Below are 26,244 nucleotides of genomic sequence, written 5' to 3'. Positions count from 1 at the left end.
GCTGACCCATGCACTAGAAATTCTCGCATAATGCACTTCTTCGGGAGTCCATTCCTCTCATTTCATTTACATGGCCCTGTAGTTCATTTTTTATGAGCTTATGCAGTAAATTTTCCCTATATAAATCCTTACAGTCACATCTGGCCCCAGACTGGTGACTTAAGTGCTTCTCAAGCATGGACAGAGACAATCTTATCTTGGCATGTTTTCTACTTTTCTGAATACAAAAGTATAGTATATCAACAACCTGAGAAAATCTTGCTCAGTATCAATAACGGTATTACTCTAGAGAGTCACTAGAACAGTAAGTTTATTTTTGCCACATTTTGCCTTGTTTCTGTATTCCTGTCAGTGTTTACCTCCATGTTTCATAGCTGAACCATTGAACATTTTTCTTATTCTACCTGTATGAAGAAGGAATTGCAATAGATTTTTTCCAAATTATTCACTTTCACTTCTCTTTTAACGCTGTATCATAACACTAGTCACCAAATACTGTTTTGATCTTCAAGAGATAAGATTGGATGTGACAATCATCCAAGATAGGTCATCTCATAGTAAGTTTTAATGCCTACTGTGTTCACTCTCTATCTAATAAATACCTGTGAAAATTATTAAGTATTGCATTGTCATCTGCTAAAAAGAGGTTCTATACACTAAAAGGTGCAGATGAACAGCAGGCTGTAAATAGAAATATTATGAGCTTGCCAACCTCATTTTGACTGCTCATATGAGCAACTCTGCTGGTCATCAACCAGGGTCTACAACCTTCTGAAAGGGACAACAATAAGCAAGTAGTGGGAGCAGTGATCTTTTCTATGCTAATAAGTGGTTCTGACAAAAAATCTTATCTGTCCATTGCCATTACTTTACCCATCTTCCTAACAATATACACAGCCTCCAGAGATTAGGCTTGTTTATTTTACCAGTCTGTTTAAACTATCTACAAAGATGTCAGGTAACTCAAACTTTGATAGGTATTTTAAGCTTCTACCTGTATCAAGTTTCTACCAAATTTTCAAGCATGATAAAATTGTGACTAGAATGTGATTTCCTGGCAATGAAGAGTTCTACCACCTATTGACTATTTACTATTAAGAAGTACTAAAAGTATGTTTGCAAGCTATCGCTTATCCTAAATGTGACAATTTCTAATTCCTATGCAAGTTTTGTTTTACTCTTCACATTACAGGAATCTCTTTTTTTCTGTGAAGCAATTTTGCAAGTTCATAGCTTGTGGAAAAGAAAAGAGACCATTTTCATATATAAGAATAAATAAAGTAAAATATTATCTGGCATCCTATAAAAATAAAATACTAGTTGTGAAAAACAGAGCAATCAACCCATCTTCTTACTGTTTAGAATTATATAAATACAAAATATGCTTTCAGCTTCTGAGACACAATAACTTCAAATAACATTGTGAAGGTTTATGCAAAATTAGTATACTGAGATATATATTTGTAAAGAGACAGTGCAATGTAATTTTGACTAATCTATAATGTTTCTTGATGAATAGTAATCTTCTATGAGCCATTTAAATATTTTGAATTTCTAATATAAAATACAATTCCAGCTTTTCAAATGTTAATTTCTCTACGTAAAGTCTACAGAAAATTGCCCGCAGTAAATCACATGCAAAAATGTGGTGCGTTATAAAAATCGTGCCTTTTTATTGACTAAAACCAAGGAACGAGAACAGAAAAATTTTCTAATTCCTGTTTCCAATTACAGTAAATAAATTTACATACAAAATGGTTTGTGGAATTTTTTTCATTAGTAAACTCTTTAGATATGTGACAGAGGCTCAGATGTTCAAACTGGAAAAATAATATTAATACATATTATCAATATACTAATATATATTAATACATACAATGATGTGTATTAATGCATTAAATTATTAATAAATGTGATCTGAAGTAATCCTTGACTGCTGTCATTTCCCTCTACCTTTTACAGACTCAGCAGGTCTGGGAAGGTACACCATTCACAGAAAGCAAAACATCATTCCTATTATTTGTTCTACATGACCTTTCTCTAATTGGATTTGGGGAGGTTAGAAAGCAAAAACTTCACATGGGTGGAACACAAACTTTTCAAACATTTCCTTTCTCATATCACAAATTAAATATCCTGCAAATCAGAAACATGAAACACTTTGATAAATGAAAAAACCCCATGACCAACACCCCCGCAAATCAAACCTGCAAAGAAAAATAAAAAAAAAAATCCCCTCAAACATCCAAAAAAAAGTAGATAATACATCAGATCCTTAATATGTATATATAGTACATATTGACTGCTGATAACAAATGCCATCCTCATTAATTCATTTGAAACATGTTGGAATGAAGACATAACCCAGATACAGTGCTGAGAATTTGCACTTCTTAATATTCCTTTGCACACATTTCTCTCTTTCTAGTCTTCTGTGTGACTGGCTAAAAAATTCTCAACACAAATTTTCCTGTGGATCATCAGAGACAAAGATATTAGTAATGATTAGGGGAATGACAACCACTTATTTTTTTAACACTATATGACTTATAAATATGGGTAAACTTATAAATAGCCTCACAATCTTTTTTTTTCTTTCTTTTCTTTTTTTTTCTTTCTTTTTTTTTTTTTTAACCTAGATAAAATGTCTCAAATTAGCTTGTCTCTCCAGTTTTATGAACTGTATTTTTACGTGATGTGATAATTGAAATCTTGATCTTCTCAAAAATCTTGACATAATTTTATGTGGATCACTGTTACTCTATTTTTCAATAAAAAAATGAGTAAGCAGGCAGAGATTATCTCAGAGTTCTGTATCATAATTCTATTTTCCTTAAATCAAGTACCTTGCTCCACTAGTTTACACTTCATCCCTATTTAGTACTCCGTATTTATCAAAAAGATGTTTATGGCACATAACTTCTTGGTTTTAGGCAGTATTTTATTTGACTAGGCATTCTTAGTGTGTCTGAGGCTAATTCATGACTTCTCTCAAAAGTACTGTTATATACAGTAGACAAGACATCAGTATTCTTTGAAGTGAAAAGGTATCTCAAATTGTTAAGTTCAGGAATTGGGTAGGGAATGTCAAACACAATATAGAGTAAAAAAAAAAAAGGAATATTACCTTAGAAAAGAGTTCCTTAAAGGTCCATGTTTCTTATTAATTCAGTTTTGATTTACTAAATTTCCAGTAAACTGCAGCCAATCTCATTCTTAACTGTTTGTAATAAACAGTAACTCTTTTCAAGTTAGGCAGACATATAATCAATGGAAGAGGAGAGAATCAATGGACACAGTTAACAAATTATATAGTAATATGAATGAATTTACTGCATTGAGAAGCAAGAAATTGCCAGACTTCATTTAGATTTTATTTTATTTGCAGTTTACTTCTGTACAACTATTGTTGCAGAAGAAAAGGAGAAAAAAAAAGCAGTAAGAGCCACTTATTACTAGTGATGGTTATGAATAAATACAGTGAAAACACTTATTTTGTAGCCTAAATTCAGAAAAGAGTTACAATCTCCTTTGTGGAGAGGGGAGAGGGGAAATTAAAGACAAAGTTAAACTGGGAGAGGACAGACCCCTGTTTATGTTGTGATAGGCACTCTGCTAATGCTTACGAATTAGGAGGTTTACAGTGTGCCTCTGTATCTTGGTTGAGAAAAAGGTCTATTACTACCCATCTTTTACTTCCACTGTCTCCACCCACACAGCTATCTCCTGCAGAAGAATCTGGATGTCCTGTGTCTATTTGCCTGTGTCATGGATTGACCCAGCCTGAAAATGCTTTCTAGTAGGAGTGAACAATTTTCTTTCCTTACCTTTAAAGTGAAGAAAATACATTGGGGGGTGGTTGTAAACAAACTCTTTGGTGGGTGGCATTAAATTCTTATATCTGCATATTTTAGGGAGATGAAGTCCAAGCTGGTGAAACTACTACCAGAACACAAGTGAACACCCTCTGAAAGGGTGTGTTGGTGAATCAGGATTGCATGGTACAGCAAAGTTAGAATACAGATACACATGGGTGGGTGAAAAGGTGCAGAGTTTTAAAGTCAGAAATACTGTAAAGGGGGGAGGAATTGTTCAGATGTTTCATAAACTTGAAGCATTGTATCAATAGCTCTATAGCTAGAAAGTGCTGCGGTTTGGTTGTAATGTAGCCAGACCTCCTGACTCTGGGAAATGTGTAGAGAAAGAATAATAGATTGTACATGGCATGAACTATCAACCTGAAATAGTTATTTACTGTCATATTTAGTATGATTCTTTGAAATATCCTTATATCTGTTTAAATTTTAAAACACTAAGTATTATAGCAAGCAATGGGAAGGGACATGGAAGCATAAGCTATTCAGGTGTGTCCAAAGTGACCCTTTCTATAACTAGAGAAAAATAAAGAAGATTTCTCTAATTGTAGGATTCTTCAAACACCTTTAATCACAGTTTTTAGCTAAAGCTCCTGGCCTGAGGGAAGAAACATGCTAAGTAAAGGAAAATGTGTGTATGTTTCTTCTACAAAGCCATGTGTCTATTTACATCAATTTCTATTCATATATGGTGATTATAGGATGCTATTTATTCTGAAACTGTGAAACAGAAAGAAATTGAGTTTTCCATGTTATACCAGGATATATTAAACCACAAATTGATTTGAGCCTGAAAATTTGACTGTAATTATTGTTCTTAGCTTGTTCCAATTAAAGAAGGTTGTGTATACAGAAGTGTGAAAGAAGACAGTATATGTGAAAGAGGATAAGTATTACCTGAAAAAAAAAATTCTAATAAAAAAAATGAAAATGGTGTGCTTGAAATAAGGGCTGGTATCATCTCAGCCAAACCTAAAATCTCACACACAATGTATTGAGTGCTAGTGACAGGCAGGATATTAACTAGTGCCCCTTCTGTATAATTTCAGACCTATGTGAGATCCACAGCAGTTAGGATACAGCATCAACAGCAGCTCAGCCAATATTCTTTTTCATTAGCATTTTAAGTAATTAAAAACTCTAAAGACATCTTAATAGCTGCAGTAGTTCTTCAGTGTGGATTGAAATAGCATTACATGCATTGCTTTAATTTCCTATTTATGTGTGTTTAATCAAAAGTTTTATGTATGTGCTAAATCGCAATGTATTTACCTGACTTGAATTTGTGACATCAGCACAAACTTCTTAATTAAACAACCAGACTCTGTGTGTGATATACAGCCTGAGTGACTGTATATTAAACAAGGCAAATGACATTTACTTTCCTTATCTTCTGCTTTCCAGCATCTGGTTCTTGTGTTCAGCTGTCTATCGTTAGCAATTCTCGAGAGAATGATATTGCAAAAAACACCGCTGACATCAGCTGCAGGTTCTGATTTTTACTAAATACTTAAGGGTAAATCTTGTTTCCATTCGGGAAGAGTTCAGCAGAATTCTTAGTAGTCTTTTGGTTCGTATGATACAAACACGACATGGGGAAATTCCATATATATATTCTGCATATGTAAGAAGGAGTCCTGGAAACCAGAGCTGTATCCTCATGCATCTCCTTACCCTTCTTACCTTCTGTATCTCCTGTGCCCTTTATGATAAGTTGTAGTCAAACCTGCAAAAGTGGTTGCATCCTTTCTTCTGTACAAAGAACTGGATTTCAGAGCACATACAATTTTTTCTTTGTACTCTCCAAATCAACAACTGAGTTAGAGGTTTTCAGCCTGATGAAAAGAGCCAACTTTTTTTTGCTATTATTTATGGTTTGCCATACACATTTTTCTGCTCCATAACATAAGATACAGATTTACAGGAAGTGACTCCAGTCATCAATTGTGTCTATAGGTCAGAAATTATGACGTCATAACACCAAACACTGTCACTTTAATCAATCCTTGGAAAGGGATGTTAAATCCATCACTATTTTAAATACTTCACAATAGCAGAGGATACCTTTCTCATGGAGTTTTCTTTCGCCAGAAGCTCCTGAGTGAAATCTGGCTGTGTGCATGACTTTCCTTGCTGTTTTAGAGGCACTCAAATGTTCTTTGGTTCCAAAAGATGTTCACAATGATATGCAGGAATAAAAGCTCTGGCCTAGAAGCAACATGAGTTTTTCATATGGATGGATTATCCCTACCCTCTGCAGAACTAATTGCTCTGAGCTCACCTCTATACTAATAAGCTTAAAAGAAATACTCTAATAAGGGAAACCAGTGGTTTTTTAGCCAAGTACTTTATCTCAGAGGCAACAGGAGGTGCTGGTTTAGGAGAGAAGTCATTCTGACCAGTGTACTTTTTGATTATGTTAGTGTCCCTGCCTCAGTGGCCCCAGAATTTAGAACTTTTAGATTATAATAGACCTGTATTTGGTTTTGTGATTTGTTCCATTCTATTATCTTTTATGAATCTGATGTTCTTTAATTTGTCTGGTTATCCATTCCCCTAACTTTGAACAATGACTGCATTGACTGAATATACTGAGTGTTTAAGTGTTTCCAGGAATGGGTCATCCACAACAACCTCAAGAATATATCAATAACAGGAATATTTGAGTATTTTGTCACTTCTGATCATAATGTCATGTGCATGTATATAAATAGATAGATAGATATGTATACTTATTGACAGTTATGCACTGATCAAGACTCCATGGGTTTTAGGAAGTCATGTAGTATAATGGATATTGAGATGTAAGCTAATATGATCAGAGTCTTTTTTGGCCTTAAATATGAAAACAGACTTCCAGGATTTCAGCACCCAGCAAACAAAACCAGATGATAGACCTGCTGACTGAATTTTTTTTTAAGCTGCTGGATATGTGGTTTCCAGAAATATTCAAAATATATTATTTACTCTCCTTAAAGCATACTTGTTTTTGCATTAATGCATTTCAAACCTGAAAAGCCATTATGCTGACTTTCATGCTTATTGATTCAGAATGACCTCTACTACATAGATTAATTCTAAAATGATTTATTTTTCCTAAGATCCTGCTTTGCAAACTTGTACATAAAATATTTTGTGGACACTGTACACACCTCACAAGAAGGTGATTCCTAATTTCAGAATTCCATTGTTATGTGGCGGCAGATTAAATATTTTAAATGTTTATCTAAAACCAAATTTTCAAAGGAACAGTACTGGAAAAAAGGCAAGGTCATTGTTAAAATTATCACTAAGGTCCTTTGTTACTGCTTATTTATTTACAGTGTTGGCAAAAAAAAATAAAAGCACAAAGTGAAATTAGTTTTAAGTATTATACTGTTTCTTTGTTCTGCTGTGTTGAAAATGTGAATTGTCATACCTGCTCAAGCACAGTTAGTGAAACTATTCTGTAGAGTTATCCATGTCATACCTTCATCACTGTGAGTGCAATTCCCCTGACCCATGTCTGCTCCAAGAGAGGCATATGCCCTGCCCCTGGAAAAATCTGGGAAGCAGATTCTTAAAGGTAGGTATATCAAAGAAAAAGGTTTTAATCAGGACAGGGCATAATAAGAACCAAGCCTTGAATCTATGTTATGATAAGGTAGCTTCCTAAGGGAAGCTATTTTATTAAGAAGAGTGTCCTGAAAACCAGTAATTAGGAAAAAAAATGTTTAGTCTATATTTTTCTTTTTCTTATTCGTCACTCATTTTGCATTTATTGAAATTTGCATTACTTACTCATATAGTTCTTTTAAATCTTGTTTCAAAATTTGAAAGTCATAACTGTAATGAGGGCAAAGACAAGGCAGTGGCTGGAATAGTTGTCAACACTGCTTAATGACTTCCATGGCACAGAAACAGAAACTGGTGAGTGTAACTGTGTTTGGAGGGTGCCTGAGATGGACTTCGGGTTCTGCACAAACCACAGGCTGACTGTACCTGTCTGATTAAACATGAAGATTGTGGCTTAGAAGGGAGCCAGGACAAGGCTCCCTGGGGCTTCAGATGAAAACTCCATGAAAGGGAAGTAGTGCCTAGAGAAATCAAAGTGTAAGGCCCAAACCAAGCATAAAACCCTGCACACTCACAGTGTTTCTTCGTGTTTAATTTAATAGCTGAGTCTGCAGACTGATCAGATGAAGTGAGATTAAGAAGGAGAAATTAGACAGTGCTGGAGTTATTTAGGAGGGATTTAATAAAAAGATTTTTAATTCAAATATTAATGAAAAAAAAACAAGCAGCAGGAGGTGCATAAGGGAATAGTTATATTATTTGTTCAACAGCAAGGATAGTCAATGCATTTGCATGTGGTTAAGGGAGATAAAATTCTGATTGCATTGATGTTAATTTTCTAATAACTTTATGAAAAATATTGGTGGGGAGAGAACTGGAGAACTCAATGATGACTATCTCCGTTCTTTTCTGAAATCCATTTTTGTCTAAGAAAATTCTCTGTGCTTTGGAGAAGGACACAGCACACACAGTAAAACTGGTTGTTTTGCTAATTATCCTACAACTTCAACTGGATTCAGATGTTGACCATGATCTTGTTAATCATTTGAAAATAGGTTTTAAGACAGAACTTGAGATTTTGTTATTATCAAAATAAGGGAACAGAAGTGCTTTTTTTTTTTCAAATTGTTTTCACTCCTGATGAGTGCTGTCCTTTCTGTCTTGACTTCTCCAAATAATAAGCCTTGCTATTCTGTGAACTTGTCCCTATCTATTCTGTAGTAGCTATTCTGTTCTGCATCACACAGTTGTCATTGACTTGTTCTGTCACCTGAAATCATTGTTTCAGCAACTTTGTTACAATTTTCTCCTCAGAAGAAGAGACGTTTTGTCAGTGCCTGTCTCACCATAGGTGATGTTCATTTAATGTAAAATGCTTTGATAAATTTAATTGAATTATACTTATGGATGTGGAAATTATTAATCCTAGAATCATGATTTTAACATTTGACTTATCCTTTTCTCTTTTATTTGCATCAAACAGATCAATATAAATCCTTTCTTTATCCTGAACATAAACCAGTGATTTACATGGATATACACACACACATATATATATTTTCATAATTTTTAGGACAATGAAAGGACTTTAAATTATGGGGGGGAGGGGGCTTGTTCCTTCTTTTTCTTTTACACAATATGAAGTTAGACCAGATTTAGCCACCTGAAGTACAAAGAAAATTAACTGCATTATCTATAATAAGATGAAAACAGAATGGATGGTTCCTGTTTCCCTCTGTATTTTTGCGGCACTAAAGAATTTCTTCTTCTACAGACTCATATTTTTCCATTCACTTCATTCTTTTCTGTATGTGATTCTAAATTTTTCATATGGAGTGTGTGGCAATCAAACCACTTCCATTTCCTAATTAGTAGCCTTTACAGAGATTAATGTATTTGCATGTTCTGAAAAATTTAGAGTTAAAAAAAAAAAAAAACAAAAAAAAACCAAAAAAACCCCCACACTTTAGTGATTTATTTTGCTTTCTTGCAACAACTTTCCTTCCATTTGCTTCAGTGACGATGGATACAGAAATATTTACTTCCAAGCCAAATTCCTCTTCGAATTAATTTTATTGTCCACACAAATTGTTTATATCTAATCAATATAGGTTTAAAATTAAAGGCAAATATTTATTTCTTTTAGTCACTTGTTTTACACAGAACATACAGTCTTTTTTCCCTCTTCTTTTTAAAAAATTATTGCTTTACAAGGATTTTAATCTCACCCTTTTAAGTGCAAACAGTGTAATGGTAGAGAGAAAGGGAAAGCAAATACTTTTAATATTTTGTTTTTCATTTCTTAATTTGTTCTTATCAGTCAGCTACCTGTTCTATATAAACATTTAATGCTCTGTTACCTCCTGGTATTTGACAGGGTTCATTCATCAGAAATGCTTATTAAAAAGAAAAATATGTTTACTTCCACAATCCCTGTAAGACTGAACTATCAGAAGAGCACCATTTTTAAAGGTTACATCAGTACTTACAAAATTTTATCAGTGTGATATATTAGTGTTTAATTCCACTTTAACTGCATAGAAGTTGTAAACCAGAAATTTTATATAAGAACCAAATTTATTCTCAATATTTGGAAATTTAGTTTAATTCAGCTCTTAGTCAGAAATGTGTAGTTACAGCTAGAAGTTCAAAGGTCAAAAATGCCTACAGGTGGTGACAGAAACAAATTTTAAGACAAATACATATTTTAAGTTAGGTAGATTAATTTTATGAATGCTTGAGTAGAAGTATAAAAATATCCCATTTAGTATCTGTCTTGGTCATTGTTATGCTTTAGGAAAAGTTAAAGCAATCGATTATATCACAAATTCAAGCATTCAAGCACTGTTCCCCAAGTAGGTAGATAGTAAATATTTGGTTCCGTATCTTTCTCCTTTTCATAGTGTTCCCTGATATACCATTTAGCCCAATATTTCTTGGCTATTGTCATTCTATTCCAGAGCTCTTTTTTGTAATATTGTGTGGGAACAACTCATACACAGAGATGTTCTGAGGAAAAGTGTCATTAGAGGAATGTTTACAGATGGAAAAAATAAAGCAAAAATTATATAGAACAAAAATTTAGCCAAATTTTATTAATAATTATTTCCAGCATTACCAATTATTTTTATGGCAGGATATGGGATAAAAATTCCATCTTGTACCTGAATCAACCATTCTAAAGACCACTTTGAGATTCTGGCAAGAACTTTACAACTAATGTAAGGGAGAATTGGTGCTATTTCTCCTTAGGTTGCTCCTAATGAAATGGAGAATACATAACAAAAATTTCTTTTCAGTAAAATTATTCAATTAATATTATCACCCTTGTTATTATTTTCTTGCTTTCAAAATTTGACAAAACTGCTATAGTGGCTTCCATCTGAAATGGGTATACTTGTATCTGAAACGTGAAGAAAGAGAGGAATTTGTGATTTCTGAAATGTTCATGGAGGTTGCAATGCTTTCTTATTAATTTTACTACATTCTGTTATGTAAAAACAGAAAAGAAGGATTTCAGCAGCGTCTTGACCCTAGGTTGGTGTAAGAGTGAGCAGAAGTTTTCCCAATGTGTTTGTGCTGCTGCAGCAATACATACAGCAATGATCGGACCATGGTTATGTATTTCCAAAACTGCTAAGAGTACACAGGTTCCTCTTTTGATTGATATCCAACATAGTGTTAAATTGGCCAATTACATGGACTGGACTAACATTTTTATTTTTTTTTTCAGTTTCCAAAAGACTGAAATGTGTGATGATTCCTGCAATACACAATATTGGATGTATTGGGCACATATAGGAAGAAAACACTTGCTGTTCTTGGCAGTTGCTTGTTGGCAGCTTCACTATTTGTTGTCAAGATGACTATTCATAACCCTCTCCCTGACAGACAAGACATTGCAAAATACCATCCTTTGATACTGTTAAATCGACCTTTTTAGGTAGTCTCATATGGTTTTGCTCTGATGGCTTTTGCACTCTATCACTGGGCTGGCAGACACCAGTAAACCACAATACAGTCAAAGCCCTTTCCCTCTCCAGAATCATTCCCATAATGTAATCAAGGGAATAAATAAGCAACCTAATGAAAAATATCTCACAAAACACATTTTCCTCAGCCTCCCACCTTTTCATGCACAATAAATGATTGCCTGATAATAAATAATGATAGGTCTGCAGATTGCCACTGGTCTAATCTTCTTTCCCAGGCTTAATGCTGCAAGGTTAAGAAATACTAGCCAAGGAAGTTTTAATAAGATAGAACTATTCTACGAATAACAATTACCATAACTATTGTGCCAAGTTCCTGAGCCAGATAGATCTTCAAGCCAGATCTTCTTATGCCTTTTCATATTTGGAGCTTGACAAGAACAAGAGACTTTTAAGCTCAGAAAAACATTTTTATTAAAATGAAAATTATGTTTTAACTGGCAGCTGGAAATTACCACTGCAGACAGAAGAGGACTCCATTCTCCATGCCCACCGTGTCTTTAAAACAGGTGATTTTTACTTCAAGTTTTGTTTTCTTATTAGTTTGTCAGCATACTAAATTCCAGTGAACAACACAGGGGAGGCCCCCCCATTCCTGTTGTCTGGTCCCACCCCCTTGGTACTCTGAGCACACTCAGGACATCCCCAGGGAAGGATAGCTATGACTAAGCCAAGAGCAAGCATTGAGGTGAACTATAAAGTAGACTCCACGCCATTGCTGCTAGGTTGGGTATTACGTACCCATATTGGAACATAATTCACCCATAATTCACATTGGGTGAAATTTTCCACACCTGAGAGAAGCATGGAGGGAGAGAGGGAAAAGGGAAAAGAATTGGAGAAATATTGCTGGTTTTGCCTATGTTGAATTGTCTTGTATTGACTTTAGCTTTAAAAGTAGCTTAGTAATTTTTTAGATGCCTACATTTTTGCTGTGGGTGAGCTTTTCAGTTAGTGTTGCTAAATTTTCAAAAATTACATTGAAAACTTACCTTTTTGCATTAAGTATCTATAAAGGTACATATTTGATAGCTTCCTGTTTTGTTCTTCTTAAACTGAAAATCATTGCAGTCTGGATGTTCTGTCCCCAAAGAGGAGAAGGAAATAGAAAAAACAAGGGAAAGGATAGAGGGGAAATTTGCAATGAAAGCTTTGAGATTTCCTAATTTCTTATATTTCCTGGTTTATTTTGGTTCAGGGTTTTTTTTTTTTTTTTTGGTTTGTTTTATTTAAATTTTTCCCCTCAAAATAATTTTAGCTGATTTAGCAGTTGAACTTGAAAAATATACACAGAATCCTTGAGAACAGAACAGTCAGGGGCCTAAAGCAAAACACAGGCTTCAGCCTCTGGGTAGGATCATTGTCACCTTTCTGGCATGTTTTTGGTTTGTCATGAAAATCTCCAGTATCAATATAATCCTGTCTCTCTGAGACTTCTTTGCCTAGTACTTAACTGTATTGACTGTATTTACCATCAAAAACTTTTTCCTGATGATAACTGTAAATCAACTTTATGACAATATGAACCCAACTTCTCACCCTGAACATGACAAGAACTTCAGATTGTTTTTTAAACAGCCTTTTATGTAGCTGAAGAAACAGAAGCTGTCAGATCTCATGACAGCTTCTCTATCTGTACCAAACAATGCCAACCCACTCTTGTTATTCATGTCCTTGAAGCCTCTGATCATTGCAATTGTTTTTTAAAAAAAATTCTTTATTTTATATGAAATATGATGTTCAAATTTGACAGCAAAATTTCAGCTTAGGCCCATTCTTGCAATGTAACATTTGAAATATTTCCTATTTAAACTGTTTATAATTGGGTTATGCATGATGTGATTAGATCTCTAATAACTCTTAGTGATCTCTGTCACTATATTTGAAACTTCAATCAAAAATGTGTTTAGGTTGTCAGAAATTACTGCTATATTTTCTAGAAAAACAGAGTCCCATTGTGTTTGGAAGATGTAGCATTTGTCTTCATAATTTTCTTCCCTGGCCCTCCAGCCTTCTTTTTAAAATAGCACAATTTATTGAAGATTTTGTTTTTATTATTTTTTGACAAAAATAAATTTTACTGTCAGTGATTTTTTAATAAGGTTTATGTTGAAAGCCTCCAGAAAATAAATTCTTTTTAAACAAGTAAAACTATGGCTCCCTATTGGTGTTTGCAATTAATTTGTGAATGTGTCGAAGACACGGACTTCTTGTGGCACTTCTAAAATTTTTTCCCTTCTGTTTGTCTGTTTCAATTTTACCTTCATTTTGGTCGTTCATTTGCCTAGGATATGAATGCTTAAAACTAGATCAAATATTTATTGAAAAATGTGCTAACTGAAGAATGCAGTGTAAGAGATGATATATTAATTTACAAATCAAATAATTTTTCTCTTTAATATTTTTAAATATTGGTCAGAAAGTTTTTCTTATTTCTTTGGTATTTACTGTCTATTTTTTCCCCTTTCTGTTCTGATACGTCATTATTTCCTTGTATTTACTCAAATACAAGGAAAAACTTGAGGTCTGAGAAAGGAAAAACAAAAGGACACCCTACTAATTTTTTCATCTTTTATTCAATTTAGATTATTGGTTTTACTTTAGGAATGATGATTCTAATGAAAATATTTTATTATATCTTCTTCAAAAGTTGTGATTTATAAGATGGCATTGAGATACAGCACATACTAGATGGAATATATTAAGAATATGATGAAATCTTCTCCCAGTTGAATTGAATCTTTAAATGGTAGAAGCGTATGATTTTTTCATGATTCTGTGGGGGTATTTTTCCTTTTTAGGTTTTTCTTTTTTAATTTACCATTGTGCTAAGTTTAAAGATATCAAAAACCATTCTGTTTCAAGCCATATTTAGTTGCTGTTCTGATTGCAAATGTTTTACAGGGGCAACAAATGGAAGGTAGCTGCAACAAAGTAGAGGGCACACTTGAAACTCTGAGAGGATAGTGCACCTGCACATTCTTTCATCCTTTCAGGTCACTCTTAAACTGTCTCTGTAGAGGAAAAGTAACAAATGCTATAAAGAAATCTTTATGGAAAAATTGCATAAATTGATTTAGGTCACAAGTGAAAAAATAAGTTCTGTCTCTCACTAAAAATGCAAGATAAAGATAAAAATTCAGTATACAAAGAAAATAGTATTAGGTAATTAGTAAAAACTACTGTGGAAGAAAACATTATGCTTCAGGATGGAGCAACTAAGGTTATTGATGGTTGGGCATTGCAGTGTTGCCAAGAGCCAGCTTTTTGGGGTCACCCCTGGAGCAATAAGCCTCTTCTTCCCAAACTGCTCAGAGCAGAGCTTGAGTATAGCCAAGGCCTCAAGAAAATGTTCACTGGACATGAATGAAGATAAGACTAATGAAGAAAGTGCTTTACTGGTCTCAGGTTTCAAACTTCTCTGCTGCTTTTCATATTGAGAGGGAGCCTACTCTGGACTGGTAGGTGCACCAAAGGCAGAGAGCAAAATAATGTGAAATAATATTTTTAGCCATTAATACATTTGCATCTATATTTGCAAGAAATTATTATCAAATTCCATTAAATAATAAGGAAAAAACCTCAAAACTGTTCAGTACAGAGGGGCATTTGAGCCAATTTTTGTTACAAATAACCAAGTCTGGTGAGGTTGGCAATCCAGTGATACCTCTTTTATTGTTTTTGAGTTAAATAGCTATAAAGTTAATAATTATTTATTAAGTTTAATTAAGTTCTTTTGGTTTTGTCTCTCTCATTTAAGAGAGATTGCTATAGCATACAACCTTACTTGCAGATGTCTGAATATTATAAATGTAGATTACAAGAAAGAAGTGGCTGCATTTAAATATATGTTGTACCCTGCCCTTCCAAAAACAAAACCAAACCAAACATCTCCCCCTCGCCAAAAAAAAAAAAACAACCTAAAAATTTACCCTTTTACTATTTTCCTTTTCACTTTATAAGTCTCATGAAGACACAAAATGTCATGAAAAAAATTCTTTGATTAACTGGTGATAGGAGATAATTCTTCAGTTTTCATCCAATTTAAATGCTGTTTATGACATGCAGAACCTAGTTAATTTGTTTTTATGGAAGTTGTTAAATGGAAGGTTATTCGTGCAGATAATTTGGAGCAGCGACATTTGTGATTTTTTTTTGTTTTGTATTTCCTCCTTTATTATGAGAAAGAAAAATTGCAGGTGGTGTGAAAAAAAATGTTTTTATTCTTTTTTGTTCCTTCTTTTTAAAATTCTGGGATATGGCAGGTGTTTGATTGTAATGTTTATGAATGCTTGTGACATATATTGCATGGTACTTCACCCCTTATCTGTCCATCAAGATTAGCAGATTTTATTAGCAAGGTACCTTTTTGATATAGGGAGAGAAGAGCTTCCATGTAAAAAATGTAATTGAGTGACTTAAAGGAGGGGAAATTTCATCTCTTGAAATCACTTCAATATACTGTTCAAACCATAAAGGACCATGTTTTCCAAAGCGTCTCATGATTGTGATCAGGTCTATTTATTTTTATCTAGGGATGTTTCATAAGAAGTGGAGTTAAAGGTATTTGCCATTATGCACAAGTGATGTCCATTCAGTGGGTAGCAGTTATGTCATTTAGAAATGGAGCCACATAAAATCAATATTATGTTATTGATAATAAGATATCAATTGGAAAATAAAACTAATTTTTCCTTGAGGGTTATATGGTTAGAGCCATCTGTGCAAGTTTTTTTCTGTGATTAATAAACATCATCCTCATCAGCATTTTAATACTTCCAGAACTGCTTGTCCATTTTTAAGATAATTATCTCTCTGGATAGGTTGTTAGGAAGTGAGTAGATTTGGTAAAATTTTGTCATAGAATATCAGTGTTTTAACTTTCATTTCTCAGGTTCTGCAAGGGGCTTAAAGTTAGTAGCAGCTGAGAGGCTGGATCTATGGCCCCTCCTTCGCAAAAGAAAAGGAGATTCCCAGATATGACATGTAGTCAGGTGTTTATTTTCTCTTCTAACAAGAACACCTTCTTATTTTATAACAAAAACCTATCAGATTGTTTTTCTCCCTTTAAAAAGAAATTAATTTTATAAATTTAACTAATAATGCTGTATTGTAATCCACTTTTTCTGTGAATTCTTAGTAGGCAGAATTAGCTTTTACAGTTTCTCTCACTAGATCCTCTGAAAATTCCTCCCATTAATAATATGATTTAAATACACATCTCACTAGACAACAGGCATTTGGAAAGAACATAGCATTCTTATATTTTAGAATTTATTTTTTGTTCTTATCTAATTTTTAAATGGGACTCTGGTACTGCTTACCTTACATATGTGTCTGACTGAATATTTCATTTGTAAACTCTCTAGAGCATTGTTTACCTCCCTATACATTTTAAAAACAATGTATTTTATGCATTCACCTGCATTTGAGACATGAATACTCTGAGTTTGCGGAAGGAAAGAAAGATGTGAGGTGGATGGTAAGTTGTCTGGATTTACCTTAACTTCCATCACATTTACAAGGCAATTGTTCTGCATATATCCCCCGACCTTTAAGGGTGGCTGCCAACAACTCAACTATAAAAATTACTAATTTTTTTAATATTATGGCTATGATACCCTAGAAGTTTATTTTTGGATAAAGTTTCTTAATTAAGTTTATTTAAATCTTAGTACTACATTTGTTATTCTACCCCAGAAACCCATCTGCCTGTGCATATCCATATTAAAGAGGTGATAGATAAGAATGCTTGCTATGAACTAGTCCCCATGGGTTGGAATAAAAGTGCTCTTACTTCACACATACTAGTTCGCTAATTACCATCACTTTGAAGAGGAGAATACTAAACCTGGGATTTAAGCCTTTCTCAGAATAATGTTGTTCCCTGAACTTGTTAGGGTGCTTTTTCTTTTTTTCAAAAAAATCCTTCTTTGACTTCTTGTTGTAGCAGCTCCCTCTTGGTGCTGTACGTCACATGTACCTATGATAATTTGAACTAACGCAAAATGTATGTACTGTAGTTTTGTACCACTGAGGACAGAACTGGGATCATTTCATCATGGTATAAACTGTTATAAAATCAATGAAAACACATGGAGTTCATCAGTTCAATGCACCTCTTCTTTGGAACACGTGATAATGTTTGGGGTCATTTCCACCTGTTTAGAGAATCAGTGATGCTGATGTCTTTCAGGGGTCTTTCTGTAATATTTTGCAATAAAGTGTAAAAAATATCAACATGTAATTTGAGTTAAAAGAAGTGAAACATCTCAGATCCATCTGCTCTACAGCCATCTGGTTTTTCTTCCTGGACTTAAGTATATGGTAATAATTTCCAATAAATTTTTGTTAGTTTGAAATAAGTAAGATGGAATCTTACCTTACTCTGGTAAGTTCGCATCTCTTGCAATATAACATGCAAGCATTCCTTTTGTGAAACAGGGATAGTGGTGATGTTCTTGATATAAGCTTAATTTATTTGAGTGTTAAAATAGTTTGAAGTCATTCATCTATATTCAGTGGGACTGAAATTGGAAGCAGCTCTAATGTTTGATATTTGCTTCTCCTCTATGACAGATTTCTACTAAAAAAAAAATCAGTCTATTTCTGTCAGTCTAGGTAGATTTACAGCTATGGAGTTTGAATTATTGTGCACCTTTTTGTATGTTTTCTTGACAAATCTACTCAATATTCAATAATACTTGCAAACACATTGCTGTTTTTATAGGTATATCTATGCAATTAGTTCATCCTCTATTGAAGACCCTTTTGCCTACAACAAACCTTCCTATTTTTGACACTGATAAACAGATCTAGCCATTGGATTATTTGCCTTTGTCTCATTTCTGCTACTTCAGATTAGAATGCATTTCATGGAAAACAGAATTGTACAGGTGCTGGTATGAATAAGGTAAGAATAAAGTTCTTAGTTACAAGGGCTGACTTCTTTGACATTTGTTTCTTAATATAGGGAGATGATTTTAATGGTTTCCAGATGATTATGTCTCCCACAACCAGCGATATTAGCTAATGTTCAAAAATATTTTGGAGCTTTTATCTACAAATGTCCAAATCAGTTTAGTAGCTAGTCACCTGAAAATGAGAGGGTCACCTGACAATAAGACATAGTGGACAGCATTGTGGATGAATGACAGAAACTGAACCAGACATTTATTAATTTAAGCCATTAAGATAAACATTTCCTTAATTGCAAATCACTCTCGGTATTCTATTGCTATACACTCTCGGTGTATTCTAGATCTCTGATATTCTAGATCTTGATAAAGATAACTTGGTTATACTAGACTATAAGTCAGATCTGTGGATGGCGTGACACCAGAGGGCTAAATATCTAGACATTTTTGAGTGTCATGTTATCAGAAAAGGTAGGACTGGAGACAACTGGAATTCAGAGGTGTCATTGTTGACAACATCTGATGTAGATAGATCTCAAATAATGTAAAGCCTTTCAATCCATTAAGTAAAATTTTAGAAATTATTTCATAAATCACAAACCCCAGATTTTTTTCCCTCAAACACTACACCCCTACTTGGAATCATGGAGAGACAGTAATTTTATTGTTAATAGAACTGTGTATTTTACTTGAGAAAGTATACAGCCCAGCACTCTGGCAAAAGCCAGAATGTAGATGAATGAAATCATAAGTTTTATATTCTCTTATCTAATATTTATGTTTAACAGTTGAAAAAGTGATAAAACTTGCATGGGCATGTGTAATAAGAAATTGGAACATTTTAGTCTGAACAGTTTCCTTTCTTTTTTCACTGAACTTCTTTGTTTCTCTCACACCTTTGAACAATCATGGAACCTCAGGTGATCTGTGGTGTGCTTTGACATAACGAGAAATTGGGACCACTGCTGTACAAAAAGAAAAACAGCTGTGGAGAAGGAGTGAAAGTACCAAGGGTGTTAGATGCAACACCTTTAAAGAATCCTTTAAACACAAGGCTTACCTTGCCCACGTATTGAGTATCTGGACCTGTGTATTCCTCCAGCAAGAAAAATTGATTCCACATCCAACCACGCTTGGTGCGGTGCAGTGTTTTTCCATCATTCTCTGACAATCCTGTTATCCTTTCACTGTGTGAGTGCTTGTTAGTCCTTTTCTGGGATGGCGTCATATGAACCACATAAAACACAGAGCTCCAAAGCAAAACTGTCAGAAAGGAATGAGTCCTCATCATTTCCAGAGATGCTGTTAGCCTCCACTCCTCTAATAATTCACCAGAACAAATTTTTCAAATGATATATTCCTTTTGTAAGAAAAACCTAGGGGACAGAGAAAAGTGTTTGTGTAAGTTGCAATAACTCTTTTCCCTGAGGAAACAGGAATACAGTCTACTGATCACAATAACCCATGGGAATGACAAATAAACATGAAAATTACTCAGAGAGTTTTAAGTCAAGATTTTAATGTCTTTTTCATCTTATACTAGTTCACTCACACAGTACATAGACATTAATTTAAAACACAAGCTGAGTAAAATACTTTCTCTAAAAGCTTTAGCTACGAGCAGCATCCTGACACAAGGAAAGAGCCCAAATAAGAAATCTTCCAACCTAATCTCTTCCAGCTCAGCCTGATATTATCTTCCCTTAATATCTGTTAAGAACTGTCTTCAAATCTGAATTCTCTGTTACTTTGTGATTAACACATCCCATTCTTTCCCTTTGCTAGCCCCCAGTTGTCCAGAGGATCTTCTATTTCTGCAGAAAGAAAGTAATAAAATGAAATTTGTAAAGTATTATTGATGTCTTCCACACATTCTTTAAACAAGAACAAAAATACTTGTAAGACAACTGTGAGTTCATAGAAATCCTGCTGGGGTTAATAAAATTCTGTATTTGGAAAAGAATTCTACATTTGGAATGTATTTAATTTTTCCCTGAATAATTTCTCTGAATTAATGGGAATTTTCATTATATAGGACCTTACTGTAATTAGTGTTTTTCTGAAAATTACTCTGATGTTTTCTGTGGAAGTTTGTAAGCAATTTTTGTTTTAAAAAAATCAGTCTCATACTCTTTATCTGGTAATACAACTCAAGTGCCTGATGTCCCAGTGTTTTCCATAAACTTTTTCACGTTAATTCTGTTTTTGCTTTAGGATATCTTTAGCTGAGCTGTCATTGTATATTACAGAAATCATAGGAAAGCAATCCAGAAGCAAAAGTATATTTTCTTTGAGAGTCCTGGTCCATTAACAGTGATAGTAGTGTGAGGCCAGAACACTCAGATATTTTGAAATTTTTAAAAAAACATACAAAATTATCCCCCTTTCTTCTGCAACCCAACATTACCAACAGCTATTTCACCCTGTTGTTTATTTGTTTGGGATTTTTATAGAAGATGGGAAAGTAGTCTTTTCTCTACAAAAGTTCATTTTGGAAATAAAATGCTTTTTGTGAAAATTATTAGTCAGTTGAGAACAAAGACTATTTAATGGAAAACATTTATTGAATTGTACTCTAAAGGCCTTAATGATTAAATTACTGGAATTGTGCCCTTGTGTGAAATTGTCTTAAAATGATGATATTCTGCATGGACTCAGTGTCTTAACCAGCAATTCTGAAGGAGGATCAAAGTATAAGCATTTTAGTAACTTCAAAAAGAGTTTTAGCTGAGCAAGAAGTGAAGACTTGGAATATTTATCACTTTCTAAGATCAGGTTAGAAAAACAAAAAGAAAACAATCTAATAGGTGTCATATTTATGCAGAAGATCATGTATATCGTGCAGGAAAAGTTATTTTCTTTTGCTTTTCATTTTAATTGAAGAATCAAAGCACTAAGTAAATTAATTTGCATAAAATCATGAAGGTACATAGATCTTAGCATACATTCATGAGTGTGTTTTCTTTGAACTATATTTTTCTTCCTTGTAATGCTCAATATGTTCCTGCTGCAGGCAGAGGGGCAAAGTGCAACTCTCCTGTGGTTAATTTAATACCAGTAAATTTTGACATTAACTGAAGAACATGTTTAGTACATGTTGATCCTGTCTTGTGATTGAAATTTACTGGATACAGATAAAAAGAAAAAGAAAAACCTGGAGTAAGGCAATCTTCCATCCATGTTTAAGTCTGATGTGCTGAATTCCTTGTATAATACTGAGCTGAAGTAGGTTTTATCACTGAATAAAGCCATTTATTAATGTAGAGCATAAAACATCATTATTTATACTTCAAATCATTTCCACTGCATCATCTGAGGCAGATTGAAGGGTGTCTTCATGCTTTGTAAATTAGATCCTGCTTAAGGTATTGAAGAATGAAAGTAGGCAGCAACAGGAACCTTTGGAAATATTGTGTTCAGAAATCAGACAATCAGCTTTGTCCAGTGACTCTTACCGAGTCTCTTATCTCTTCTGGAGATATTCTTGCTTAATGTGTCCTCGAATAGTGCTCTTTCATTTGCACTTGCATTTGGACTGTAGCTCAAGAATCCTCTTCTGTACATTCTGAATATTAATATTCAAAAGTTTATATTAATCAGATTTTGGATTTGATTCCTTTTGCCTTGATATGAACTATGTGTTGTAATGTAACTATTCTGATAAAGATTGTGTTTTTGTATATTTAAGTTCATGACTGATTTATTTCTCTAATTTCTTGGACCCTACAGTCTTTTCTGCAGTAAGACATAATAAGCCATAAACCAAGCAAAAATTCCTAAAAATAACATGCATATTTGGCAAAATTTTAATGCATACTAAAAATTTTGATGCATACTAAAAATACTAAAATTATTATTCTAAAACCTCTAAGTCTTGAAAGACTGCTGTGAAAAAGAAATTATTAAAAAATACCAGTTAAAATTTTTGCTTCAAATGTCCTTAATTCAAATCCTAGAGAAATCTAACACTCAGGTGATTTAGTCTACTTTGATTTTACTCTTTTTTTTTTTTTTTTTTTTTTGAAACCGATAGGGATGGGTGACATCAATATATTTTCATTTGGCCTTGTAGAGATGTATGACTGCATGCTAAGTTTGGTGATAATTCAAAATGTAAATAAAATTTCAAGTGCTTAATTTTTGTTATTTCAAAACTGCGCATTTTTCATTTCCTGAAATTGCCCTCATTCTTTTCTGCCCAAACACTATTTGCCCTCCTCATTTAAATGCAGGAGAGTTTTATACTACTCTTTTCTTTGTACTCAGAAAACTACTTCATAGTTGTTATTTTCTTATGCATCTTGTCTCATAGTGAGCTGTTCAAGCAGGTCAGTAGTTGTGCTCTGTAGACTCAGAGGGTGGAGTTTAATGCTGAAAGAAAGGATTCTGTTATGGTCTGGAAAAGTAAGACCAACTTTTCCAGTTCAGAGAAATTTGGTGCACCATGCACTGATGTTCTGACCCTGCTAGAAGAAATTATCTCTTTGCAAACACCAATTTTTCACAGAGGTCTTTTTCTCAAAGGAAACTAGTTTCCCATATTTTGTCCCAGCCAGGGGAGAAGTTAAAATGAGAGTGCTTTAAACATGTGGTTTTCTGTGTAGCGCTGCCCTCTACTGATTTCCTTGATAATTAGTAGGACTTTACTACATAGTCAAAAGGTAGCATCCTTAATGTCAAGAAGAATGAAGCAAGAACAAAAACAAAAAATTAAGCTACAGCCCATATTTTCCTGATTTTTATTTTTGAGATAACTGGACCTTTTAGGTGTAAAGAAAGACTTATTATTCTGGGTCAGTGTATACTGAACATTATGCTAAACATCTAATTTGATTTTTCCTCTAAGAGGACCAAAGATCTTTAGAGAATAATTTATTTTTTTTCCAAGCAACTGATCAATATTGTATATGCAATTTCTTCGCACTTTATTTCTGCTCCCATCATATAATCAGTAAAATGTCAACTTATTGTTTTTGTCAAACAATAGAAAATGGTTTTCTTTCTAGTTATCTTGGAAACTTCTCTTAAGATGGGGCATTCATGTGTAAAACATGTTAATGCCAAACATTTTTGAGAACCTGCTTTTCTCACCCATTTTGCAAAAGAGTGGATCTGAGCGGAGGTAATAAGTATTTTTTCATTTGTATGGTTTAAGCATATGTGGTGGTAGCAGAGAACTATTGCAGTCTCTCTTTGCAGTAAGGACTTTGGTATCAGAATCCTATAACACCTCCAGGTAAATGAATAATCTCTGTATGAAAAACATTATTCTCCTGAGCACAGTAACAACTGGAAAAAAAATTATCTCTTGAAGTCCTTTTGAATGCAAAATATTCTATTTAGATTCTTCAGGTGTAGTGTGAAATAAGCCTTGCTGGGATCAATAGCACGGATTTGTTACTGATGATGCCAATTTAAATGTTTCTATAGCAATTGCCATGGTAATGTTTTTAATTAGTGCAGCACAGTCACTCTTAAGTGTGACACGAAGAAAAGCTAACCTTCGGCAACTTGATAATGTATCCCCCATTAGTCTGTTTCATTTGTTAACAGTGAAGCAAAATTTGTGTTCTAAAAGAAAAGACCTGGTGCTAAAATAGCTAAAAATAGCAGAGTTAACTGCAGCAGCAGTGCTTCATATTGCACTCCTATCTCTAAATAAGAAAGATGTAACTAATGTTCAGAATGATCCAAACAATCTGTAAAACTAAGTATGTATTTTAACAGGATATAGTGAATATAAATCTTGTGTAGACTGCATGCATGGAAGCAGTCTCATTGGCTTTGTCAGCCTTTTTCTGAAAACAAAATATCTGAATGCCACTTTAATCTACCTAGACTGAGCACTAAGAACTAAGAACAAAAGGCTGTGCTATAAACAGCACACTGCCACCGACAATACCAAGATCTAGGAAGAGGCTGGGTCTGTGCCACTGTAGGTTCACTTTTATCACTTCCTCAACTAATTAAAGATATCCCAGGATGCATACACATGCTTCCCTCTGACTGCAGCACTCAAATTCTCTGAGTGCAGTCATACTGCAGACATGAATATAGTCTTTGGATATACGACTTTCTAAAAACAGCATTCTTTTCTAGCATTCTTCTGCCCAAAACCTTTTTTTTCTTCCCTCTTTCCTATTCATGGATAAAGAGGGGTTTTGGGCTAAGGATGAAAAGATTAATAGTAAACAACCAATGTGCATATGGACTAAACTTGATGTAATGAAGAAATTATTTCTAGGAGAGCTGAAGTAGGTTTTGAGAGATCCCCAAAGCTTAAAGGACAGGTTTTTTAAGTGATAAACACCCATTCTTTGAGTGCAAGTACTCAGATCCTCTTCTGGCACAGAAACATGGGCCACACTAAAGAAATACTTTCTCACTCAGCATCTCCCACTGCAAACCTTCCAGAATAGATTTTCAGAACGGTTTTTTGCCTGTTGGGTTGCTTATCTGTTCAGCACTGAATACAGTGAAGCACATTTGAAAATTTTGCCAGGAAACAGCTGAAGGCAATTCTTTATTTCTGGGACACCAGTGAAGGTTCCCTTAGCTACATGACTCCAGGAGTCATACTAATAAAAATAATAGGGAATTTGAAGTAAAAGCTATTTGTTTTGGAATGTCTGTTGAGTTAATGTCTTTAGGCAAATGAATCTATGGTTTGTAGGTGCATTAGGAAAAACATTTCTCTTGCTGTGACAAGAGAGAGTTAGCATTTATTTTAGAGTTTTTCCAGACTCTTGGGTCTCCATCTACATTGGAGACACAGGTCCAAATTCACCTCATCATGGCCTGAGTCACCCTCTCAATAGCACTCACAGTGAGTAACTCAAATCCTCTGGGTGGGTGGATCTGGTGAGAGAACATGTTGATTCAAATTTGGACAAACCCCACTGGCAAAATTGTGCAGAGGCAAAGCTGTGGTTTAAAGCAACTCTCCCTGGGCAATGCAAATACCATCTCCCCTTCTCTGGAGCAAGTATCTTCTGAGGAACAGATGAAACTTTTTCTAGATGGCTTGTTGCCCAACCATCCTTCCCTCAGCCAGAGAACAAAGCCTGTAGTATTCCCAACCCATCATGTAAAAGGGCCTCTCAATTCTTAGCAATAGTATTAAATGAAGCTAGAAGAGACTTTAAAATATCTGCTTCCAAGGCAGCAGGCCACTGGATTACACATGTGAAATGTGCATTTTGTCATTGGGAAAAAAAAATATTTGTTTCTCCAATAATGAACATTTTTACAGGATCTCCTTTTCATCAACGTGAGGGGAACAAGGAAATATAGCACTTGTAAACCCTTAAAGCAAGGACTTTTGAAGATATTCCTTTGATCTTTAGTATTGATTTTTCTCCACAGGGAACACATTTCACTCTTATCATATAATGAAGCTGCACTATAGGTTGCTATGCCACACCTTATTTACAAATGCAACACATTCATCACATTCATGGTTTTAAAGAATAGCTTTTAGAAACAAGAGGAAAAATAAGTGCTACAATCAAAGCAAAATTTTTCTCTTTTCCTCCCCTTTAAGATTGTTTCACATTTTGTCACTCATAACCTGGTTGTCTGTACTTTGACATTGATACCCTGCAGGTGCCTAAATTAAGGCACTTTTTTTTGCTGGGTTTTTGAAGCTTGGGGTCTTCAGGAGTTGGGGTTTTCTTGTTTTCTTGTTTGTTTGGTTGGTTTTTTTTTTTTCATAATCAGCATAGCTTTCTATCTGCCACATACAAACCCAAACCATATCTGGAGGTATAGGCCCCTATTTTCCAGACATATTGATTCTCATTATTCTCTCTGCATGAGACAGATGATATTCATCTATGGCAGCACTGTTAATGACAGGATTTACCAGTTCTCTTGATAACTGGGACTACACACTTTCTCTAAATT

The 26,244-nt window shown here is 34.1% G+C and overlaps 1 protein-coding gene across 2 annotated transcripts in view; it reads right to left on the bottom strand.

Moving 5' to 3' along the window:
- Positions 1–19,630, bottom strand: part of CDH9 (cadherin 9) — a 67,505-nt gene extending 47,875 nt beyond the window's left edge. Inside the window, exon 1 of one of the 2 annotated variants that reach the window (XM_041412973.1) lies at positions 19,400–19,630. In XM_041412973.1, coding sequence (XP_041268907.1) covers positions 19,400–19,630 — 231 coding nt within the window. The remainder of the gene's footprint in view (positions 1–19,399) is intronic. The other variant, XM_041412981.1, reaches the window with a different exon arrangement.
- Positions 19,631–26,244: the final 6,614 nt, after the last annotated feature.

Source organism: Onychostruthus taczanowskii, unplaced genomic scaffold, assembly GCF_017590055.1.
Source record: "Onychostruthus taczanowskii isolate IOZ18803 unplaced genomic scaffold, ASM1759005v1 scaffold102, whole genome shotgun sequence".
In the NCBI taxonomy this organism is placed as follows: domain Eukaryota; kingdom Metazoa; phylum Chordata; class Aves; order Passeriformes; family Passeridae; genus Onychostruthus; species Onychostruthus taczanowskii.
The sequence above is the reverse complement of the archived record's forward strand: the minus strand, read 5'-3'. Positions and strand labels throughout refer to the sequence as shown.